The sequence below is a fragment of the Oryx dammah genome, unplaced genomic scaffold, assembly GCF_014754425.2.
Source record: "Oryx dammah isolate SB20612 unplaced genomic scaffold, SCBI_Odam_1.1 HiC_scaffold_29, whole genome shotgun sequence".
Lineage (NCBI taxonomy): Eukaryota > Metazoa > Chordata > Mammalia > Artiodactyla > Bovidae > Oryx > Oryx dammah.
Window position 1 is genome coordinate 90,253,537 of NW_024070213.1, and position 24,596 is coordinate 90,278,132.

General features: G+C 54.5%; 2 protein-coding genes across 2 annotated transcripts; one reads left to right on the forward strand and one right to left on the reverse strand.

Moving 5' to 3' along the window:
* Positions 1–164: 164 nt before the first annotated feature.
* Positions 165–14,164, reverse strand: SPRYD3 (SPRY domain containing 3). The gene is made up of 11 exons (XM_040234238.1): positions 14,053–14,164; positions 12,489–12,635; positions 11,447–11,522; positions 10,869–10,993; positions 10,430–10,565; positions 9,376–9,561; positions 3,230–3,379; positions 2,734–2,791; positions 2,020–2,139; positions 1,753–1,925; positions 165–1,483 (listed from the first exon to the last, which is right to left on the reverse strand). Exons 1-11 carry the CDS (start codon positions 14,073–14,075, stop codon positions 1,349–1,351), a joined length of 1,329 nt encoding a protein of 442 aa, XP_040090172.1. The 5' UTR covers positions 14,076–14,164; the 3' UTR covers positions 165–1,348.
* Positions 14,165–20,284: 6,120 nt separating this feature from the next.
* On the forward strand, positions 20,285–24,323 carry IGFBP6 (insulin like growth factor binding protein 6). The gene is made up of 4 exons (XM_040234239.1): positions 20,285–20,858; positions 22,850–22,989; positions 23,147–23,266; positions 24,013–24,323. The coding sequence occupies exons 1-4, from the start codon at positions 20,534–20,536 to the stop codon at positions 24,136–24,138; spliced, it is 711 nt and encodes a 236-aa protein (XP_040090173.1). The 5' UTR covers positions 20,285–20,533; the 3' UTR covers positions 24,139–24,323.
* The last annotated feature ends 273 nt before the right edge of the window (positions 24,324–24,596 follow it).

The window sequence follows — 24,596 nt, forward strand, 5'->3', positions numbered from 1 at the left end:
TTCTTAGGGCATCCCAGGCCCAAGCCATGTCTGTGGGACACACACGATCCCTCTCCCTGGCCCCACAGCAGTCCACACACGCCTCGCGAGCAAGTGCCCTTCGCCGCTCCCTCCTCCAGCCCTGTCCCCGGCCCGTGTACTGGGAAGGATTCCCCTGTCCCGGCTGTACTGATAAATATGGAAACTCCATCTTTATTGGCTGTATAAACATCTCTGGTCTGTACATACATTTCATACATCATAGTGCAGGGCCTGAAGGGAGGGCCAAAGTGGAGGCCCCCACAGTACAACAGCTCACTGCCTCCCCTAAAGCCCTGCCCACTCCCCAAACCAAGGCCAACGGCTCCTGCTCTCTCTCCCTCCCGGAAGCCACAGTGTGGGGAAGGGTCGGGGTCAAGAGGCTAGGAGACTGGAGGGCTTGGTGGGAGAGGACACGTGTAAGTGCTAGATCAAACACTGAAGCAAAACAGGCAACTGGCACAGGCAGCAAGCGGGGTGTGGGTGGGGCAGCGGAGCACGGGCTCTCACTGGGCTCTGGGGCCCTGCCCTCACCATGTGTGAGAGTGAGGCTCTGGGGTCTCAACCTGCATCCTCAGGAACTAGAGACAAAGGTGCCACAGGTGAGCTGAGGAGGCCCAGACAGAGACAGGAGCAAAGGCCCCATTCCCGGACCTGACAGACCCTCTCTCTACGTGCCATGGGCACCATCTACGTGTGTACAGCTGGGGGAGCCAGAGACGGGGGTTCTTGGGGGACCGTGGTGCCCCAGCAGGTCGTGAGGGAGGAAGCTGGCTCTAGGGGGAGACAAGAGAGGCCCTCGAGTAGTCTTCTAGGGACAGCATTCAGTGAAGGAGAGCGAGGGCCCTAGAGAGCCCCCCCAGCCCAGCCAGGGGGGTGAGAGCAGCAACTGGTTCACACAATGACAAGGACAGGGAACAGAAGACAGCTGCCCCGGGAACCCCGGTAAATGGGGAGGGGCTGTCCGGCTCCACCCTCTCCAGTCTCAGGCCCAACAGCAGCTGAGACAGAAGCACTCACTCCTCTCCCCTCACACGGGCCAGTGCAGAAGGGGGCGCGCCCATGCTCAATACCAAGGGGACCTGGCCACAGCGCACCACGCTTCGGGCCTGTTCCTGTCCAACCAGGGTCTCGCACCCACGGACTGACAACTGGGGCAGCCCTGGGGCAGAAACGTGGGCATGGAGGAGCTTGGCAGGGGCCTGATCTGGTAGGGCCGACATGCCCCCTGGGGCCTGCTGGGTAGGCAGATCCTTGGGGAGTCAGGAACTGGGTACCTGGTTCTGCAAAGGGAGGGGACAGAGGGGAGGGGCAGGTCCGGGGAGAAGACCTAGCCACTCAGGGGGTGCAGATCCACTTTGACTTTTTCCCCACAGCTCAGCATCCCAATAGTGGGGAAGAAGCCCCCAGAAGGTACAACAGCATCCTTCTTCCCAATGATCTTGCCATTCCGAGTGAAGAAAACCTAGGGGTGGAGGAGGAGAGTGGGATGGGCAGCAGGCTCCGCCTGATGCTGGGGCTACACAGGCCTGAACCCCATCCTTCCCAACTCCCGCCACCGCAGAAGAGAGACGGAGGGCGAGGCAGGAGGTGACCACGAGAGGGCGTCCAGAGGCCGGAAACCAGCCTCTCAGCCAGCCTCCCCACTCGGCAAGCCTGCGCCCCCTCCCCAGGTCCCGCTCCCGCTTCAGCAGGGACGCCAGCCCTGGTCCAGCCCCAGACCCCCGCGCTCACCACCACCTTCTTGCCCTCGTGTTCTTGCTCTATCTCCTCCCCGTCGTCTTCCTCTTCCTCCTCTTCCTCTTCCTCCTCCCCTTCTTGGTGCAGATACATGACATTCCGGACATTCCGCACAGCTCGGGCAGTCGGGGACAGGATCACTGTGTCACAGCTGTCGTCGCTGTCACCTAAGAGGCCAGGAAACCTGAGCTCCTGCGGTTCTGCCCGCAGAACCCACCCTCTGCCCGGCTAGCCAGGTTGGCCACGGATACCCCCACTCACCCTCACTGTCCAGAATGTAGTCCCGGGGGAACATGATTCCACAGCCCATTATGTCCCCTTTGTAACAGCGTGGCCCAAAGGGGTCCCCCACGCCGCTGCCATGAAAGATCTTCCCGTCGTCTGTTGGGAGGAGGGGAGACTACACACACCTGCAGGAGGGGCTGATACCCTACACCCCCAGAGCGCGCCCCTGCTGGAAGCCCAAGTGCCCCTCCTTCCCTCTCTGGCCCCAAGGGAGGGAGGAGAGACAATGCGGGCACCAGAAGAGAGACACACGTCTGTCCCCGCAAAGGGCTGAGGGGGGCTCCCTTGGGAGCCGATCAGAGAACGGAGAGGGGCCTCGGAGGGGAGGGAGAGGCAGGACCAGAAGTCAAGGCTCGTCCTTTCTAAAGAAAGCCCGCAAGGAAATCGACCCAGTCAAAGGAGGAAAATGCAGAATCTGCAGGGAGGGAGCAGAGGGAGCCAACTCAGAGGCCTGGAATGTCCAGTTTGGGCCCAGCGTCCCCGCCCCTGATCCGCTCCCTGGCTTGTCAGGCTGGGAGGGAAAACAGGAGCCAGCGGTAGCAGCTTGGGAAGGGGACAGCAGGGGGCAGCAGGGGAGAGTCTCTCAGGTCAGATGCTGGAGGAGGCCCCTCGTGCGGGGTCTGGAAAGTGGGCGTCCCTGCACCCCCCACCCCCACAGCCCCTGCTCCCCCAGGGCAGCCCCTCACGCACCTGCATGATAAGCCACAGACCCTCTGCTCCATCCAGGGTGCCTGTTTTTGGGATAATCCTATGCCAACGTGAAAAAAGGAAAGCTGTGGTACCACGCAGAAAAGAAGATGGGAGAGTAGCATCTGAACCCTCACCTTCTGGAACAAGCTACAACCCAGACGGCTGCTCCCACCTGACAGGCTCACAGCTTCAGGCACTGGAGGTTGCGGGGGGTGGGGGCAGAGTGAGAAGGTGCTGGGGTGCCTGAGTTGTGGGGTGCCCTCACCCCCCATCTAGGCCCTGGTGTGTGTGTGTGGTAGGCTCACAACCCTCTGTCAGCCCCGAGGTGACTGGGAGTCTGTACCCTTACATAGCAAACACATATGACCTTTCTGTCTCAGGTTAAGACCCCTCTCTGCAGCCGGGCCCCTTCACCTCCCTAGGAGCTCCCAGTTCTAGACCAGAAGCCCCAGAGCTGAGCATCCCCCCCGGGCAGAAAGCCAGCATTAGTGCCCACCTTCCGGGCCAGCCCCAAGGCGATGTAGCATTTCTCTCCAGGGTCCACGATCTCCACCTCAAAGTAGTGGCTACGGGTGCTGAGTGGGCGCCGGGCCTGGGCCAGCCCCACGTCCACGATGCTCTTGCCCTTGCCCAAGTACTCCAGCAGCTGTGGGGAGAGAGCCAGGGGTGGGGGCCAGGCTGACACCCCCCTAGAAACCTGGTTCCAAGGCTGTGTGGGGACCAGTTTCCTGTCTCTCACAGAAAGCCCACTGAAAGGGAAGTGGTGCTGGAGGCACAAGGCGGGACTCGGTGCTCCCAGCAGGCAGGGGAGAACAGGGATGGGGCGGGGGAGTGGAGGCGGCAGCAGGAGCATGAGGGCTGAGCCCCTACCTAAGACTGCACCCACCTGCCTACTGAGCCAAGGACCCTCTCCTTGCTGTGGGGAGACAGGAGAGCAGCCCCAAGATCCCAGTGGCTGGGCACCAGGACCACATAGGGCTCTCTCAGCCATCTCTTCCCTCGGTCACCGTGCCTGCCCAGTAAGGGCCACCCAGGGGCCCTGAACACAGAGAAGAGAGAAGCGAAGGCTAGGCTAAGAAGCAGCCTGCCGGCTTTCTCAGGGTGCCTCGGGAGGCCGAGGAGAACGCAGAGGTTAGGGGCCAAGTCCAGGCATCTTGGGGAGGGGAGACAGCTCAGAAGCCAGTTCTGCCTGGGATAGGACTGATACAGTTTCTCAAGGTCTTTGTTGTACTTGGCTTTGAAAAGAGCTGTTTGTAGCCTTGTCGGGGAGGTGCTGGGGAGCCAGAGACCAACCAGCTCTGCTCCTGCATTCAGTGTGAGGGAGGGGGGCAGGCGGAACAGGGCTAGAAAGGCAGGCATTCCTGCTCCCAGGCCCTCGCGGCTCTTTCAAGCTGGAGCAGGGGTGTGGAGGGGAGCTGACTGATGGGCTCCTGGGGCTCCTCAGCCCCAGTGATCCTGCCTGGGCAAGACGGGGCGGCAACCCCCAATCTGGGAGGATTTATTTATCAGTTGTCATGGTAATAGTGGGGCTGTGACTCAACCCTGTCCCGTCTGTCCCCCACCCTCAGCATCACCTGGGATTCCTTAATCCCTTTTTAATTAGCCAAACTGCCCCTCAAGACTTTCTTCTACCCTCCCACCCTTCTGGCCCTGAAGAAAACTCACTCCCTGGGGACCTCCTCCACTTCTCCCTGGCAAGCCTTGGGTGGGACACTGGCCTCTCACCCCACAAAGAACTCCTGCCTGAACAGGAAAGGCATCATGCTCACCAGCACCAGCACCCAAGCCTCCGTGTGTCTTCAGCAGAGGGAGAGGCCACATCCTTACCACCCCTTCAGGGAGGCACTGGCCCACCCTCACCCTGTAGCCCTGAAACCCTGGCACAGCAAGTCCATCCTCCCCTCTGCCCCAGAGAACCTCAGGCAGGTGGGGATCAGGGGCACCAGGAGAAAAGCTGGAGGTTTGTGGCAGATCACTGGACCTTTCTCCCCTCCTTCCTCCAGCCAGAACTGTACACACTTCAGGGCACCCTGGCTCCACGATGTCACACTCTTAGCCAAGTCTCCATTATCTCACACTGCATTCTTCCATCAGAAAGAGGCCCCCTGCAGGTGGTCTTCTGATTTACCGGGTACTGTGAAGGCCCACCCTGTCTAAATTCTACTTCTGGTCCTCTGGGTGGGCTAGGCTCAGCATGAATTCCTCCACTGTCTCTCTCCCGCAAGGCTGGGGGTGGGCTTGCAGGGTTATGGGTCTGATGCACATTAACTAGCATGGACTCCACCCAGTCTGAGCAGCCCCCAGCCCACCCTCTCCTCTGCATTGCCGAACTGGGTGGGGGACCCCACAGCTGCCCTTGACCCACAGCATCCAACTGGCCTCAGTGTAGGAAACACAGTGTTCTCCATTCTCAGAGCCAAAAGACAGCGGATCCAGATCCTGAACCTTGGGAAAAACCCGCCCAACCATTCCCTCTGCCTCGGCCCTGAGGAGGGCAGGCTGCCTTTTTGTCTGTGGATAGGGTAGGGAGGCTTCCTTAAGCTACAAGGCCAGGAGGATGAAACACAGTAACGCAACACACTAATTCAGGGCTCTAAAACCTACTCCTCACCCTGCAGAGCAGCTCAGAAAGCACAGCACCTCATCACTCAGAAGCCTAGGTTCCTCGCAGTCACGAGAGGAACCACCACCTGCATCTCCAAAAACCGGTGACAAAGTGAGTGAGTGCCAAGGGCTTAGTTTGCCCCCAGGCAGGTGATAAATGCACACGCTGGCCTTTCCTGAGCTCAGGAAATGGGGAGTTATACTAGAATACCCCAGGGTTCCGGAGCTCCCTAAACATTAACAATCGCCCCAAAGCTACAACAGATTGGAACTGCCAATCACAAAGAAGGAAAGGCTCTTTCATCTCAGCTCTTACCCCTCTCCCCCACACCAGAATGGCCCCTGATCATCACCGTTTCCGTAGGATACTCCCCAGATGACTCCACACAGATGACCAACTACCTTCCTCCCAAGGCTTTCTCCTGAAACAATGCCTCTATCAACATCTTTGGTGGGGGTAGGGGAACTCTTTCCTTAAGGCTCTCAAGACCCCTACACCTCCCTCTACACACAACAGAAGCCTTGAGAGGCCCAACAGTTCACCCCCACAGAGCGGAGGCTGCAGACCAGAGTGCAGAGAGCCTCCTGCACCCCACCCCTCCCTCATACTGGCAGCACCTACTCTTTGCCTCCTCTGCTGCGACCCGCCCTCGTCTTGCCAAAAGAGACCCTAATCCCTCTTGACAGGAGCAAGGGAGGGCTCAGTGCCCCGAGGGCCTAGAAGCAGCTGAAACACGAACCAGGAACATGGGCCAGCTCAGGCCCCAACATGGTCTCCTCCTGGGTTGGGTCTGGGGAGGACCCCTGAGAGGGTGGGGCCTCATTCACCCCTCTTTGTGTACAAAAGCTTTTGTCCTGTCACTAAGGAATTGTCAGAGGAGCTATGAACAGAAATGAGGAACAGAGAATGAGTCTAACCCCACAGCCCTACCTACTGCCCCTCGCCCTCAGCATGTCACTTAAGTACACTGCGCAAGGCCTGGGGATGGGGATGAGGGGCAGCACCCCCCATCTCTGAGTGAACATTGCAATATCAGCATCCCAGAGCTCTGGGAAGGGGGCGCTCTCTAGGAGAAGAAAGTAAGGCAGAAGGAAACAGGGACAGACTGCCCTCTGGAAAGAGCCAAGTCTGTCCATACACAGATCCTCAGATCAAACAAACACAACTAAATATTAACAATTGTTAATCTAGGCAGTGGAGACCCAGGGGGCATTTACTGTGCTACTTTTTCAGCTTTTCTGTATGTTGGAAACTTCTCAGAATGAATTGTTAGGGTTAAAAAAAAAAGTCTGGAGTTGAAGTCTCTCTTCTGTCTGGGGAGAACCAGTGAGAAAGGAGTAGAGAGGATAACTGACACTACAAAACTGAAAGAAACAGGGGTAAAAGACTTCCATGGTGGCCAAGAAGACTCACCTGGCTAATGACACTGCTGCTGCTGCTGCTGCTAAGTCGCTTCAGTCATGTCTGACTCTGTGCGACCCCAGAGATGGCAGCCCGCCAGGCTCCCCCGTCCCTGGGATTCTCTAGGCAGGAACACTGGAGTGGGTTGCCATTTCCTTCTCCAATGCATGAAAGTGAAAAGGAAAAGTGAAGTCGCTCAGTCGTGTCCGACTCTTATCGACCCCATGGACTGCAGCCCACCAGGCTCCTCCATCCATGGGATTTTCCAGGCAAGAGTACTGGAGTGGGGTGCCATTGCCTTCTCCGGCTAATGACGCTAGACAAGGAAATCTCTGGGAAAGTGGGCTTAAGCCCAGGAACTCTGGACTCATCCTGTGAGAAGGGGGCAGGAGGGACTGGTTGCAGTAGAGTGGGCCTGGGTAGAAGGCAGCATATATCAGACAGTGGGAAAGATGGGGGAGGGGTCACAAGGAATATCTAGGCTTAGTTCTGCTACTAATTCACTGTGACATTTGATCAAGTCTCTTTAATTTTCTATGGGACTGTTTTCTCAGCAGTACAAGAGGATACGTGGGAATGTGTGGGCAGTCACACAGCTGGGGCGAGGGGCATGGCTTGAGGAGCTACCAGCATCTTGGGTCTTGGAGCCAGGAATGCTAAATGTCCTGCCCAGCAAGAAACTGTTTCACTTAAGATGCCCACAGTCTCCACACTGAGAAACCTGGGCGGGATGGCATCAAAGCTTGCCCCAGACTTTTATGGTTCCACAGGGTGCTCTCCTGGGAACATCATCAGGGCAGGAAAAATAGGCTGCAACCACAACAGAGGTCGAGGTCCCTGGGAAGGGCTCCGCACAGAGCGGGACGTAAAAACAGGAAGGGCAGAGGGGAGAAACAGCTGCACTAGACATCTTTAGAAACAGGAGGCACAGGCGCAGCCCAGTGACCTCTCCCAGGCTCCCACAGGCTGACACCACTCAGATCACCAGATCGGAAATATAGTGGATGGTCAGAAGGGACACGGAGGAGGCCAGGAGGCAACAGTGGGGATGGCGGGTCAAAGGGCTGGAAGAAACTGGGTAAGTCACCCTCACTTGCAAGATGGGGTGGTTGGCAAGACTAGAAGAGAGGTGTCCCTCAAGAGGTTCATGTCCAAGGCAGCCCCAGAGGAGCAAGTACACAGGGAACAGCATGCCTACCCTGCCAGCTGTGCCCAGCTGGGGCTGGGGCTTAAGAGAAGAGTTAAACTCAATAGCTTACATCTAAGAAAGAAAAAAAATTCTTAAATGTGTGGCCTGAGGGCACTGGAGGAAGGGCAGAGAGGAAGGAAGGCTATTTATAAACATCTACAGGATTCCACCTCACTTAGAAAAGACTGCCTGGGAGGAGCAAGGAGCAAAGTGGGGACAGGTCCAGGCAGGGAAAGGGTGCCAGGAAAACTCTTGAGGAGAGGTCAAGGATGAGAGCTGGAACATCGCCCTGGCTCAGCCCCAACTTCAACTCTGTACATGTTGTCAGAATGATGGTGGAAGGGAAAAAGAAAGGAGAGATGAACATCAGGCAGTGGGCATATGAGGTCTCCGGGCTGGTGGCCACTGCAGTCCCTGGATCCCAGTGCCAGAAGGGGGTGCAGAGTGTGAGAAGCTGCAGGAGTGCATGCTTCCTACCATTTTCCCTGGGTTGGACGCGCCTTGCGCTCCAGAAGTGGAGAACCTTGCTCTTAACCCACTCCCACCCCCCACTGCTTCTGTTTTGCTATCAAAGACTGAGTTAAAAACAGCCTGGCTTGGGGTGAGAAGGCCAGAGGGTGGAGGAAAAGGTTGAGCCTGGAGCGGGAGGGCAGCAGAGGGACAATTCCACGTGGGAGGCCTGAGCAGCCCACTAGAGATCAGGGCCAGACCCCTGACTCAGCAGCCATCCACTTCCAAGCTAGCATGAGGCACAGAGAGTAGGTATGAAGAGCTTCCCTCCCTTGAGGTCTATACACTTCCCAACCAAGTTTAAAATCTAGTCAGGGGACTAACACAGGTATGATGAGATGTATGAAGAGGCTAGCTCTGGAGGGTCAAGGACTCTCACTGAATCATCATCTGCCTCTATTCTCATCCTCTATAACATGTAGGAAGGCCAAAGAGACTGATATGGATGTTTATTCAAAAAAATTTCTCAAAGAACCTCTCTCAACACAAGTAGGATTTATGATGACACCTGTCCCACATGGCAGAGAATGAAAAGCTGGGCCAGCTGGGCTGGGTTCAAGCCAAAAGGGAGGTCCAGGCATCCAGCCTCTCCAAAGTCAGCCCTGCCTCTCAAAGGCAGACAGATGTTCAGGGCAGCAGTGCGCACCACCCTGGGGACTGAAGGAACCAAAAAGGCAAAGGAGAGCCACTGCTTTCCCCAGGGTTGAGCGATGAGCCTGAGCTCTCAAACAAAAGGGAAGGTGGGAGAGGAGGACCAAGGCTAACACAGACCTGGACACGAGGACCATGTCAGGGTGCCAGGCACTGCTGCCCAAACTCTCACTTTCCAAAACCCGACAGAAGACACTGTCTTCACTGCCTATTCCAAGCAATCCTAAGAGCTGCTGGGGCCCCCGGAGTTCTGCCCAGCGCCCTCCGCCCACTGCCCCTTACTTACGGTTCCACAGACTCGGACGTCGTGCAGCCGGCCCCACTCATCCTCGTAACTGTCCACCATCATGACGCTGTCATCCTCGCGGCCCAGCTCGGCGTTGAGGTGCAGCCGCACCTCCTCACCCAGCGAGTGCATGCCTACTGCCGGAAACAGCCCGTCCGGGGACATGGGCATGATGGTGGAGCCCACCTGAGTTGTCGGGAGGGAAGAAAGGAGGGAGCTGCCACCTGGCTCACTTTCCCCAGGCTCATCTAATTCTCACAAGGGGACTTTTGAGAATGATGCAACCAGTCATCACCACACACGCTGACAGGAGAGCAACACAGAGGCACAGAGAAGTGTGAAAAAAGCTGCTGAGCACTCCTGGCTGAGCAAGCAATCCACAGAGCTGGAAGGCAAACGCCAAGTCTCTCGACGTGCCTAATAATTTTGGTACATGTTGAGTGTGGACTGCAGCAGGAAGAGAGCTCAGGATAGATGCTAAGGGAGGAAAACCCCTCAGCGGAGAACTGAGAAAGCGATTTCCCTGGGCAGGAGGTGGGGCTGGGGAGGAGAAGGAAGACAGCCTGGGTCTCTCCTATGTGTTCTTATCCCAGCCCTCCACCGTCACTAGCCTTTGAAGAGGGAAGGAAAGGAGAAGTGAAACAAGGAACACAAAACACAGAGAAGACATATCCTCAAAAGCATTTAAGTCAAACGTCCCAAGACGACCTCCAGCTTACGGAGCCAGGCCATAAACTCTCCCTCTTCGTTCCTGCTCAAAACCTTCCCCACATCACCCCATTCTGTGCCCCCCACCAAACTCTGCCCCTCCTCTACTGCCTAAATTTGCTCCTCTGTGTCTATCACCTGGGGACAGTCCCAGCTTCCCCTGCGTGAGGGGAGGGTCTTCTACATGCAGGAGAGCCCAGGAGAATTTAAGACTGAACTGAAGAAGATGGGAAATGAGCCCAGGGGGGCCCTGGGCCGGTCCCAACCAGCAGACTCTTTCACAGCACTCACACAAGTCCCTGGACTGCTTCAAGCATTTAAATCCCACTCAGGATGCCCCACTTACCCGCTTCCCATTTTTAGTGAAGAAGATCTGGGCAGTCTGCACATCAAAGGACACTGGCTCAATGCCGCAACCAATCCGGTCCCCAGAGTTGCACTTTGACCCAAACTGGCGACCCTTGGCTCGGCCATTGTAAAGCCTGTGGACGGGGCAGAATGACACACGATCTGAGCCTGGCCTCCCAACTTCTCTCCAGTGCTCCTGCTCACCATCATTCTGCAACGCCATCTACCTACGTCCTCGTATGAGCTCCACCCTCCCCTTTAAGTCTGCAAGCCTCCAAGGAGAGTCAACAGGCCACCTTCCTGACCTGATCAGAAAAATCTAGGAAAATACCCCAAGACCAGTGAAGGAATGGCCAAAGCCACCCTGAGGCAGTCCATTGTATCTAAGATTCCCAAATCTGCAGAAAAGGGGTTGGGTGCCACAGGAGGCAACTCACTTGCCATCATCAGCATGGTAGGCCACAGAGTCAGGCAACCAGCCAGGCTGGTGATCCAGGCTATAGTACTGAGGGACCAGTCCCACAGCAATGGTGCCCCGGACCCCACTGTCCACAATTGACACCTGGAGAGAGGAGAGCAGGGCACAGTTAGCATGGAGCGGAGCAGACATGCAAAGGGCTAAGGCTCAAAGAGCCAGGAGGCGGGGGATCAAAGAGAAAGGACGCCCAGAGGACGAACTGGGGAAAGTGGGGGCCCACTTTACCACAATTACTTAGAAAGTAATTTCCAAGCTATGGAAAAAGATAGATGGAGTAGATGCCGGGCTTGGGTTAGGGTGTGAGAAAAGACATGGGTCAAATTCTACCTAGGTGAAGGGCAGGAGAGCCAAAGGGACAGGGTGACAGGACTCTACGGTGCCTCTCAGATTAGGCATCATGATATCCTGGGCCCTTTTCCCAGCCAACAGGATAGTCTTGATGGAAAGTTTAAAGAACTAGGTCAAGAATCCAGTAAAAGAGCTTCCTGGAGCTAAAGCATTTCACCCCCTGTTCTGCCCACCCATAGCCTTGATCACCTCAAAATAATTGCTGTCCTTTGTCAGGGGTCGAGAAGCCACATAGCAGCCAACTTCACCAGAGTTTCCATGGTAACTGAAGGAGAAATGAAGAGAGAGGTCCATTAGCATCCTAGCCCAGGAGTTTGGGGGAGCGCCTTAGTGTTCCCAACCCCCACCCTGTGAGGGCCAACAGAGAGGAGAATCCATCTGGTCATATCTGCACAAACACCATAACAAGATACTTGAGGTCACCCGCTGCCTCCAGCAAGGGTCCAACCCATACCAGACCACTGTAAGCCTGGCTTTCGCACTGCCAGTGGGGAAGAGAAGGCAGAGCCTCCCGCAGTTGCCTATTAGGCGGTCTCACACCCTGTCTAACCTCAATCCTTCATGCTGCAGCTTCAGCCCTTTTCCTCTGGCTCTGTCCTCAGTGGAGTTTGAGAATGGCTAGTCTCTATCCTCTGGACCAAAGCCTTTCATAGACTGAAAGAGTTCTTCACTCCCCAATCCTCAACTTTCTTGTTTCCAGGCTAGATACCACTACTTCTGTTCCTCTTCCAGTGACAACTCTGTGAGAGAATTCGGTTCCAACCAAGTCAGGGGAGAGTTTCAAGCCAGAAACAGAGAGAAAACAAACACAGAAACCAAAAGGTTGGAAGGCAGTGAGCAGGATGCACTACCATTCTTCCCAAAACAGGAAGTCCACTGCCTTTGAAATGGTCATTCTTTCACCAAACCCAGCTCAAGAGATGCAGGCAGGAGACCCAGGCATCACACAGACTCACTGGAGTCCTCTCAACAAGACAGCTGGGCAACCCCTGAGCCCCCAGCAGCCTCCATCTCTGACATGACTACTTCCAATGCAGACCAGGACAGAGAGACCCAGAGACACAGGCACAGAGGGGTGCAAGGTGAAGAAGCACACTGCGCCATCAGAAAGGCCTCCAGAATCCACTCATCCCCATGCAGTGTAGACAGGTCTCTGCTTCTGCAAAAGCCCCTTTTCATCTCTGAGACCTGACATAGAAAGGAAGATGTGAAAGCCCTCCCTGAAACTCACCTCAAAGTGTCTCCATCTACAAGAATATGCTTGAACCTCTCCTGGTATCGGAAAGCCCGGACCTCTCGAATCTCCCGGATCCGCCGGCGCCAATTCAGAAACCGGTAGTGCAGGTTGAGGTCATCCATCTTGTTCATGAGAACAAACCTGCCAGGGGGAGAAGGGACTTGAGGAAGAGGGAGCAGGGCCCTGAGCACCTTGGCCAGTTCTACCCAGAATGTGGAAAGGACTCCAGACTTGAAGCCAGTTGCCTAGATTGACCTTGACAATCCCCACCCTTGTCCTTTGATTCAGCAAACATTTACTGAGCTCCCGCGATGTGCTCCTGCTGTCCAAGGTGCTATGGATGCAGCTGTGAACAAGGATGGGCTGCCTACTCTCTTAGCGCTTCCATTCTACCTAGACAGCGCAGGAATAAGCAGAGTGACGTGATGAAAGAATAACCAGTTGAACTCTATGAGATGAAAAGGTGACTGGCGTGTGACAAGCCCAAGAAAGAGCATCCGAGGCAGAGGGGACAGCCAGAACACAGGTCCTGAGGTGCAAGGCAGCTGGCATGATAGGAAAATAGAAAGGACAGGTGCCTGGTGTGCAGTGAATGTGAGGCAGAAAAAATGTACCATAAAAGGATGGAAGGAAGGTAGGCGCCAGATCAGTGCTCTACAGACCATGTTAAGGAGTTTGAATTTTATTCCAAGTATGATGGGAAAGCTCTGGAGGGTTTTAAGCTCGGAAATGATATGTTTCTAAGGCTTATCTGATTCTAAACATCATTCAGGCGGTTGGCTGGAGACTAAATTCATCACAAGATGAGCAAAACAGAGTGGCAAACTATTCATCAGGAGGCTGCAGCTGCTGTTCTAATGAGAGATGGCATCCACAAAGATGGTAGTAGTGAAGATGGAGAGGAGTAGGATGACCCAGGTATTTAAGCCACCAACAGTGCTAACGCATAGGTGAATGAATTTTCCCCACAGTGACAAAAAGAGGGGTTGCTTTCTCTTCCCATATTCCAAACCCTGGGACAAGGGTTCCATCAAGGCCTGACAGTGTCCTGCACACAGTAGGGGCTTAGGAAGCTGGCTAGGCTAAATTCACTGCCCATGCGCATACTACAAGCTTCTGCAGTAGCTACAAGCCACTGCGTGGCTCAGGAGGGTAGGCATCTGCATGGCAGCCCTAGGACTGGCCTCCTCGGCACTCGGCCAGGGCTCGACCCCAGGTTGATGCTGGCGCCCCAGACCTAGGGGCATCTGCTTGCCTAGAATCCCATAGCCTTGGCACCAGCGAGAGGAGGCCGCACCGGGCCCCGCCTCCACCCGGATCACTCAGAGGAGACCCGGGGGAAAGGAGCACTGGCCCGTCAGTGTGACTACGCCCAGACTCCCCAGGCCCTGCACTGGGCCGAGAAGGGTCCCCAGAGAGGAAGCCCAGCTACCAGAGCGCAAGGCCCCGCCCCTGACTCCGAAGCCTCCGCCCAGGACCCCCGCCTCCCGCCTCCGGCCTCAGGCTCGGTGGAGACCGACCCGAGGCCTCCGGGACCCCGCCCCCGATCCCCGCCTACCGGGGCCGCCGCGTCCTCCTCATCCATAGGCCTCTCAGCTCCGCACACTAGCTCTTAGGCCGCCGCCACCACACACATCCGGGTCCCCGCCCTTCCTACGCTCCCCGAGCCCCGCCTCTTTGCACCCACTCTGGCCAATCTGAAGCGGCCGAGGACGACAGGCACCTGCAGGAGCCAATCGAAGGACGCAGGCCAGACCGGGCGCGGCCCGGTGAACCGGGTACCTAGCGCCGGGTAGGGACTGATAAACCCGGGTTTCGAGAGGGTGGTAGGCGGCGACGTGGCGGCCCGGACGCCGCACTGGCGCCCCGGGCGCTGACTGGCCGGTCAAGAGGCGGCTCCCACCCCGTATGGGGCGGGCGGGTAAGGTCGCTGCGTACCCACAAATGCTGTGACTGTTCCCTCAGCCCCGGTTCCGTGTCAGACGTGATGCTAAGAGCTCTGTAGGAATCTCCTTTTAATCCGCTCAACAACCTTATGAAATGAGTCTTATTATTAAATCCTGTCTGCGTGTGCAGACCCTGAGACTGGTCTCCATAACGTGTGTACCTGTTAACCATATGTTTTGTATTCTCTAGAGTTACACCATTACCGTGTGCTTTATATTCTCCCGGGCTCCATTTCATGTCCCCTTGCCTTCATTCTGGGCAAGGCATTCCTACCAGGAGAGAACTTCGAATGTAAAAAGCAGAGGGATTGGTGTGACTTAAGAAAAGTTACGCTGGGGCCATAATGAGTAGGGAAGATGGATATGGTACTGACCTTTATCCCACACCTACTGGAGGGTGATTATTGCCCTTCTGGGGAGGACGTTCCCCCTTTCCTCCCATTACCAAATTTCTCTTCTCCGGGTAGGAAGGTTTTTTCCCCTCCTCTGTATTTCTTCTTCTTCTTCTTTTTTTTTTTTTTAAGTCTTTATTGAATCTGTTACAATATTGCTTCTGTGTTTCGGTGTTTTGGCCATGAAGTGTGTGGGCTCCTAGCTCCTCTTCCCGGGATGGAACCCACAGGTTCTGCACTGGAAGGTGAAATCTTGACCACTGGACCACCGGGGGACGTCCCCTCTCCTCTGTATTCTTATTCCATTTTCTTTGTACCTCATTTAGAGCACTTTATTACAGTCTCACTTTTACTATTACAGTGATCTATGTGTGTATATCTCTCTCTGCTGGAGTGTGAGGTCCTTCTGACCCGTGGGAGCTATCCTATTATCATAAAGAGGTGCTCTACAGATGTTGAATGAAATGGAAGCCATGCTCTCTTATAACATAAACAGTGGCCACTTGGCATAATGGAAATAGGTATCAGAAATAGAGGTAGACTGGAAATTAGGGAATCTGAATTAGAACCCCAGATCTCTAACATTTACTTGTCATGTTTCCTTAGGCTCCTTAATCTGGGACAGTTATTCAGTCTTTCCTGAAAAGTAGATGCCAGTGATTTTGTATAATGTCCCTCGGTTTCATTTTATCCAACTATCATTTTACTCATTATTAGATTGAAGTTATTCATTAACAACTTATTCAGATCTATGAGTAATTTTTATATGTATTAGAAGATATAGATGAAAGTTCTTTTTTTTCTTTTTTTACACATGGACATCCAATTGTTTCCACAGAATTTGTTGGAAAGATTGTCCTTTCTCTACTGAATTCCTTTGCACCTCTGTAAAACATGTATTGAACAACCGTTATTAAAAAGTCTTTAGGGGACCTGCTTGGTGGTCTAGTGTTTGGGACTCCATGCTTCCAATAGAGGGGGTGTGGATTCAATCCCTGGTTGGGGAATTAAGATCCTATATGCTACAGGGTGTGGCCAAAAATAAAATTTTTTAAAGTGTTTTTAAAAAAGGAATCAATTAGCCATATTCTTGTGGGTCTATTTCTAGACTCTCTGTTCCACTAATCTGTTTTATGTTTTGATTATTATAATTTTATATTAAATCTTGAAATCAGGTAGGATAAGTCTTTCGATTTTGTTCTTTTTAAAAGTTGGCTCGAGTTACTCCAGGTCCTTTGCATTTCCATATGAGATTATCAGTTTGCCAATTTCTACCAAAAAAGCACTCTGGGAATTTAATTGGCATTACACTGAACCTATTAATCAATTTTGGGAGAATTGACATTTTAACAATATGGAGTCCAATCCACGAGGATTGTACTGATGTCTCCCACTCTAATCCAGTACCATAGAGCTCATTTTAGCCTTCCTCCCTACTTCTCTGTAACTTCTCTCTCAGACAAAGAGAAACCCAATATCCATTACTTGTTTGCTCAACCCCAGTGTACATTAAGCAGTTTCAAAATTTTTAATCCATAAGCCCATGAGAAACAAATTTATCAACTAGAGTACAGTTTTTATGTAGCATATAGAGCATGCCATTCCGTTTATCATTAGCCTTACAGTGTTCAGTCAAAACGCTGGTTTCAGTGTTACTTAGGTCAGCACCTTTTGCCCCTCTCCACCTTAGTGTGTCACCTTACGTCACACATGGATGATATAGTTAGACTTACCTGTTACAGTCTACATTCGATCCTGGAATACCCGCCCATCCTGTTTGATTTTTTTTTTAGGTGTTAAGCATGTGTTGGATGGACAGATATTAATTCTAAGCTCCCTGTGAACACAGTTCCTCCTTAAGTATGTCCATGTCATATAGTTACATCCACATAAATAAATGCTCTATCAATCTATTGATTTTTATTCATGTAATTATCAAAAAAAGCAAACTTCAGATCTGCAGTTATTACTCCTTCTTCACTAATGATTCCCAGTTCCTAACCATCTGGCTAACTCCAGCCCCGTCTAGAAACTTCTCTGCTCCCTTTCTGGTTTACCTCTCTCTGGCATCACTGGGACACTGGGAATCTAGGCAGAACAAGTCATGCACACACACCCGCTACATGACCCTATACTCTCATACTTCTTACACAAAGATGTGTGTTTCTGAGACAGCCTCCACCCTTCCCTCTCTTCAACCTATCTTAACCTATCTTTCTCCTAAATTCTATTTTAAAGATCTATTCTCCAGGAAACCCGCTTTGATTTATCTGGGGCCAGGTTTCCCTCTCTTATTGAACCCTGACCACACTGGGCCTCTCAGTCTCTTTGGCCTTTACTCTGAGAACAACAGGAGGGACAGGGAAAGTGAGAGGGGCTGGAGGACTGAGAAAGCCAAGAGCTGCCCTGGGCGGCCTGGGCTAGCCCAGAAGTACAGAAGCACCAGTGGAGCCTCCAGGGAGTTACAGTGTGCCCCCTTCACCTCTCAAGGCCCTCACCCAAAACAACAACCTTTACTTGTATCAATTCCAAACATAAGCTAGGAGCTGGGGGTCCAGGGATGAAGAAGGTAAGGGGCTCTTGTTCTCAAAACACTCATAATCGAATGGAAAAATAAGACACGAGAAAAGATAAGCAGACATTTAAGACAGCAACACAATAATACGGATGAATTCAGAGAAAGGCAGACTGCTGGCCAAGCAGGTGGGGGAAAGGTGGCAGAATCTGGTCTGTAGTAAGAGGAATGGCAAGGGGGAGTTTCGTCCTTATGAGCTGAAGACTTACAGTCCAGATTACCTCTGAGCATCACGCCTTCACTTCCCCTAATCTCAGTTCAGACTCAGATGAGAAACTGCCAAGGGGTTCTGGGGAGGGTGATCCCACCAACTCGTTGAACCAGAGTGTGCTTCCAGAGCCAACTGTCCACCAGGCCATGACTGCCATATGGGAGCATAGGTCCTTGGGCAGGGAAGAGGGGCACAGAGTACCACCAAAGGTGTGGGAGGAGGAGAGAGCCACAGGAGCAAGACCAATTGGGAGGCTGCATGTGGGACAGATGGCAGAAATCAAAGCTGAAGACCAGCTGAGGTTATCACAACAGTTCCCATCAGACCCATACCAGACTCAGGCCACGTCATGATTTGATCATTTAGCCATCTTTCTGGGGCTTTCCATCTGTAGACTGTGCTACCACTTGTCTTTCTGCAGACTCAATGCTCAAAAGGATCCAGGCAGGCTGCCTTCTTTACCCCTGGTTCTCAAAAGGAAGTCAGCACCTGATGGGGCTGTGGGTTTGGAGGGACCGGTTTGGTTGAGAGGAGTAGGACAGAGTGTAACCTGCAAGAGGAGGAAGTCCTGTCAAGGTTTATTTATAAAAAGCCTAAGTAACAGCCCAAGCTGTCTAGCCTTTTCACAGCCCCGACAGAAGCTTTCTCTCCACAGAGGCCAGACAGGGTCCCAGGGGTCTGTTTTGACCCACGCTCCATCCTGAGCACTTACTGTGACCTTTAGACCTCTGCTCTGGGTGCTGAGGTGAAAGGCATCCCAAAGGGAGGAAAGCAGAGTTTGAGAGTCTCAGTCTGCAAGAAAGAGCCTAGTTAGATCTCAGCACTGGAAGCACACAGCTCTGCACACCTAGGCTGAAGGCATGGGGAAGAGGGAAGAGCAGTGCTGGGGAGGCAGGTGGGAATGGGCTGTTCAGGGCTGTGCTGAGACTACGTGGCAGCACCAAGCTGGGCAGTGGAATATAACCAGGGGAAATCTGTAGAGGTGATGTAGGAGGGTGCATGGGGGAGTTTGGGAAGGGAGCGGTGGATGTGAGAGGCTAGCAGAGTACTGGGCTTCTGTGCAATATAACCTGCAAAATCACTTTACCCAAACTTTATTTAAAAGCCACACTGAGATCCTGCAGGGAGCGTGGCCATCTCTTTCCCATCCCAACTTTCCATAGAACTTTCCATCTTATTCAACAGCAACAAAATGGAGTCAGGAGAAAAGCCCTAGCCAGAGGCATGTGCTGGGCAAAATAAATAGTGATAAGGATGGAGGGACAGGATGGAGCACACTACCCCGGGGTCAGAGCTTGAAGCAGGAGGCCCCAGAGCCTGATAGAGTAGAGGAGAGCTGCCCCTCCCCACTGCCCCAGCACCCTCCTCCTTGCCTGCCCAATCTGTGTCACTGTCTCTGGGCTACTGGAAGATACTGCTTCCTAAATGTCCTAGGGTCCTGGGGTAGCCCTGCGGGGAGGGGGCTGGGAGTAACTTTTTTTTTTTTTTCATTTACCCAAAAGTTCAGGAAGCTCTTGCAGACATTCTTGCTTGGGGGCCCAGAATTTAAACTTAGTCACTGCCCAGAGCCCTTGTTTTAGGAAAGAATGAGATGGCCAGTGTTGCGTAACCCAGAGCTGTGTGGGTGGGGATTGCAGAAGGAAATGGTCCTTCTTCCTCCCTCTAGGAAGAAAGGCTCAGCTAGGAGTTCTGGGGATGGGCAGGGCACTGCCTGGGGAAGGGAGGCCACGGATGGGGGAGGTGGGGTGGACAGACCAATGGAGTGAAAGCCCCAGAGAGCAGGCTGACCCAAAACACTCAGCCCCATCACCGTCCAACCCTCCTTGGCATAGAACAGCTTGAATAATCCAGAAAACCCCGTGGATGATACTGGGTGGGGATGGAGTGGGGGCCAGATTCTGGGAAAGGAGAGGAATGGAGGGGTGGGCTGACTTGGATGAAGGACAGAGGTTGGTTGAGGTCTGCTCTTTGGCCACCGTCCCTTAGAGCAGCCAGAGTGTGGGTTCCTCTGCCTCCCCACCCCAACGCCCCATAATTTCAGCTGGTCAGTCACCCATCCCTACCTCCCAGGTGTTCAGCCAGCTCTCCTGTTGCCACACTGCAGCCTCGCTGCCTCCCCCTCCATGCCCCACAATCCTTCCAGACTCTTATGGCCCCAATATAGTCCTAGGATTTCTGACAGTTCATTCCAGGTGTGCTCCCCCCCTTTTCCAGCATTCCAGCATCCTACCCAAGTCTGGCCCCATCACCTGCCTTCCCCTCAGTCGCGTCTCAGGTAAACTTTCTCTTGCTCCTCCCTCAGCTTTGCTCTTCCTCTCCTGGCCCTCGGTTTACTCTCTCCCATCAGCAGCCGGTTCTCCCAAGACCCCACTTCTCCGTCGTCCCCGCCTTTTCTCTCTTTTCTTCGCCCGCATCCCCCTCCCGACCCCCACACCACCCCTTCTCCGTCCACTTAAGTCCGCCATTTTCTCCCTCCCCACCGGAGTCCCTGGGTCTCCTTCACCCGCCACACACACACACCCGAACTGGCTTTCAGGTTTCCCCCTCATCCCAACTCCGGTCCTCTCCTGCTTCCACCCCTTCCCACCCTCCAGGGCCTCCAGCCAGCTGTCCAGCTCCCAAATTCCGGGCGAGATTCCCGGGAACAAAGCAAGAAAAATCAGAGTAATTTGGGAAGAAAACAGACATGGGAAGGGAGGAGGTAGAGAAGAGTGGGGAGGACCCAGGTGGAGGGGGGGCCTCTCCAGTCCCACCCAGTTTAGGGAATGCCCCTGCCTTCTCCACACGCCCCCCCTTCACCTGGCTCTTAAAGGGCCCGGCCCCTGCCGGCGGCTACTTAAGGCAGAGGGGCGGCGGCGGGCAGCAGCTTCGCTACGACTGCTCTGGGAGGAGTGGACGGGGCGAAACTCCTGACCATGACCCCCCACAGGCTGCTGCCGCCACTGCTGCTAACTTTGCTGCTCGCTGCCCGCCCAGGAGGCGCCTTGGCAAGGTGCCCAGGCTGCGGGCAGGGGGTGTCGGCGGGTTGTCCAGGGGGCTGCGCGGAGGAGGATGGGGGACCGGCGGCGGAAGGCTGTGCGGAAGCTGGGGGCTGTCTCAGGAGGGAGGGCCAGCAGTGCGGGGTCTACACTCCCAACTGCGCCCCAGGACTGCAGTGCCAGCCGCCGGAGAAAGAGGATTTGCCTTTGCGGGCGCTACTGCAGGGCCGGGGCCGCTGCGGCCGGGCGCGCACGCCCTCGGGTGAGTCCGCCGCGCCCCGCCCCTGCCCCGCCCACGTGAGCCCCGCAATTCTGCAGACTGGGTCCCGAGGGATGAGCTCGGGCAGATGGACGCTTCCTTCTCCCCATCTCTGGCAGATTCCAAGCAGGCTGGCAGATTCCAAGCAGTGCCTGCTCCCTTCCCTGTCTTTTCTTTGCCCTGACACCCTGACTTTCCCTTCCCATCCTGAGCTCCGGGGGTGGGGGGGTATATTTGCTGCGGGCGGTGAAAGGGCAAGTGCGGGGAGCTCCTACAAGGCTGGAATGAGGCTGCCGGCCCTAGGGATGAAGCAGGGAGATGTCTGACCCGGCAACCTTTTTTGCCCCCTCAGCCTATTTTCTCTTGAGGGGAAAGGGAGGGTTGGAAGGGTTTAGGGGCTTGCTGTATGCCACAGAAACCCAGCTCCTTCAGCCCTAGACGCCCAAGCTGGAGAAAGCACCCAGACATTGTTCCCAGCTTCCAGTTAGAAAAAGAGGGAAGAGAACTCCAGACTCCCAAACCCTGAACACACTGAGAAATATCTCCTTTTAATATCAGGGTGTCCAAAGCACCTGAACATAGAGTGAAAAATAGAAGATGGCTCAAGTCCAGAGCTGTTTTAGACTAGACTAGGGTCAGAGGGTTGGCGCTGGCCCTCTCCCCCGCCCCCAGGGGGAGGGTTAGAGGTGGGAAAAGAAGGAATCTGCCAAATCAGGGTTATGATTTAAAGCTTTTCAGAACCCTCCACCCACCTCACCGCACCCTAAGCCAGAGGAGAATAGAAGGCTGAGTCATTGAGTGGGTGGGACAGAAGTGAGTCAGAACCTGAAAGATGGGGGCAGCAGGGAGATGCGGAGAGCAGGAAATGCAAACGGCCCCCACCCCCAAGGGCATCTGAGCGCTTCCATGGGAAGGGATGAGAAATCAACTTTCAGTTTCTTTCAGTCCCAAATGCCTGGGCCCAAGCTGCCTGGGGTTCTCCTGGAAAGTAGTGGTCTGGGTGGGTCAGAGGGGGCAGCTGAAAGCATGGTCATGGTAGGATACTGAATAGAGAGAATGAGAGGCAAGATCTGAGAAGTATGGAGGAAGAAGGGTCAGACTTGGGATTGCAGAAGAAATGGTTCTTGGGTTTTGAGATGGGAGCAACTGTCTAGGCTTGAGGTCTGGGGGGCTGAGCAGAGCTTGTCTCTGTGCATGGAGAGGGAGAGACATCACTGCAGAGCTCATTTCATTTCTAGCTCGGGCAGGTTCCAAGCAGCGCCAACTCTCCTCCGTGTCTTTTTTTCGCCCCGACACTCTGACTTTCCCTTCTCATCCTGAGCTCTCCCCAAACCCCCCAGTACCGTGCGTGAAACTTTTTTTCAGAGAAAGGAGCAGCCTGCAGGTTGGAACCTTTCATTTCTGCACCTTTACAACCTGCCCGCCTTCTACCTCCTGGTGAAGGGCTGAATCGCACAGGTTCCTGGGACCGCGGGAGTTGAGCTTGGCTGAGCCTCAGGGGACCAAAAGGCCCCCATTGCAGTGCCCCTAAATTAACTGTGTCTCCGGCCTGGGAGGGCTAGGCTGAGTCACATTAGGTTCACAGCGGGGACACACATTCCACTTGGGTCCCTGCTGACCCCCTCGCATCGCCGTTTCCCTTCTGCCCCATCTCCCTGGCTTGGTGCGCCCCCTGCTGGCCTCCTGTGGAACAACCAGGCCTTTTCGCCCAAAGCCCCAAGGCTATCAACGCATGTACGGTATTGATTTTCGTCTTTTATAAGGCTTAAAACTAGCCTGGGGGAAAAAAAAAAAAAAACTAGCCTGGGGATATTATCATGAAAGGTAATATCACCATTGTTCAGAGAAGGAAACCGAGGCCTTGAGAAGGTAACAGTGGAGCCAGACTCTAAACCCCATCACCGCTCTGAAAACCCCGCTCCTTTCCACTTGACTCTGTTTGACATCTGGTTGATTTCCGGGCTCTTCTTCCCCCATTCCTCTTGCGGCTGTAGGAGAGAATCCTAAGGAGAGTAAGCCCCAAGCAGGGACAGCTCGCTCGCAGGACGTGAACCGCAGAGACCAACAGAGGAACTCGGGGACCTCTACCACTCCTGTCCGGCCCAATTCTGGGGGCGTACAAGACACTGAGATGGTGAGTTTGGAGCTGGCAGGGTGCAGAAGGGGTGGGGAGCCCTGGAGAGTCTCCTCTAAGACCACTCCCTTGGGCTTGGCAAAGTCTCCCATCCCAGTCCTGGGAGCCTGGCTGGTGGGCCCAGCAAGCTCTGCAGCGGAGCTGTCCCTCCCCCCAGGGTCCCTGTCGCAAACATCTGGACTCCGTGCTGCAGCAACTCCAGACCGAGGTCTTCCGCGGGGCTCACACCCTCTACGTGCCTAATTGTGACCATAGGGGCTTCTACCGGAAGCGGCAGGTGAGGCCATTCCTCCCCTCCCTTGGCCCATCGTACAAGACGATTGGGTTTTACAGAGTTGGGGATTTACAGAGTTGTATAAATGAGACGCTGCCCTTCCTTTAGGGCTCTCCCAGCTTTAGGGCCACGCATAAAGAATACCCGACCGCAGCTGTGGGGGGGCTTAGATTATTTAAGTGAAACTGAAAGTCGCTCAGTCATGTCCCATCCTTTGTGACCCCCATGGACTGTATAGCCTGCCAGGCTCCTCTGTCCATGGGATTCTCCAGGCCAGAATACTGGAGTGGGTAGCCTTCTCCAGGGGATCTTCCCAACCCAGGGATCAAACCCAGGTCTTCTGCGCTGCAGGCAGATTCTTTACCATCTGAGCCACCAGGGAAGCTCTTAGATTATCTAAGGAACATCTAACTCTGAGAGAGGTTCACATAAGCATCAGAATCACCCTGCCATAAACACCAGTGGCAGAGCCCCACCCGCGGAGCCTGAGAATTTGCATTCTAACATGGCCCCTAGTGATGCTGTTGGTTCAGAAACCACACTTTAAGAACCACGGCTCTACCCTGGAAGAACGGGCACGCTCTGGTGGGTGGAGAAGGGAAGCCAGTGGGCCTCACTATCTGAGAACACTCAGATGTTTCCACAGACTCAGACTCAAGAGTCCACAGCCCATTCCCCACCCCGGGGCCCCTCCCATCTCTCTCGCTGGAGCCTCGCGGCACCTCTGATCCGTGTGCCTCTCTCCCTAGTGCCGCTCCTCCCAGGGGCAGCGCCGAGGTCCCTGCTGGTGTGTGGATCGCATGGGCCAGCCCCTGCCCGGGTCCTCAGAAGGCGGCGATGGAAGTTCCCTCTGCCCCACCGGCAGCAGCGGCTAAGCCTGGGCTGGGGTGCTGCAGGGCCACTGGCAGGAGCATGGGGCCGTCCTTTTGGGTTATTTGTTGAGTGATGGGCAACTACACGTTCAGGCCCTGCCCCACAGTCCCCCTCACCCCTGGGACCTCCCATGTGGAAAGATTGTTGGTGTCGGCCTGGGGTATTAATAAAGCTGTGTTGGGGGGGATCTCTGGTTTATGTGTCTGTGTTCACCTCTCACATTTATGGAGTCACTGGCCCTTCTTTCTACCTCCGTCCAGCACCCCCATAGAAGCTCTCTTCTCTTGTGGACTGCCTTCAGTCCTTTCTGCCACACTTGGAATGACAAAGACAGCCACACAGCCTCAAATCTCACCCAACTGCCCACCAGGGAGAGGGAAGCAGGAGATGGGGGTGGGGAGACATTGAGGCCTTGGCAGGCCTTGGTCTAAAGTTGTGACCTTGTTTCTACCATTGATCT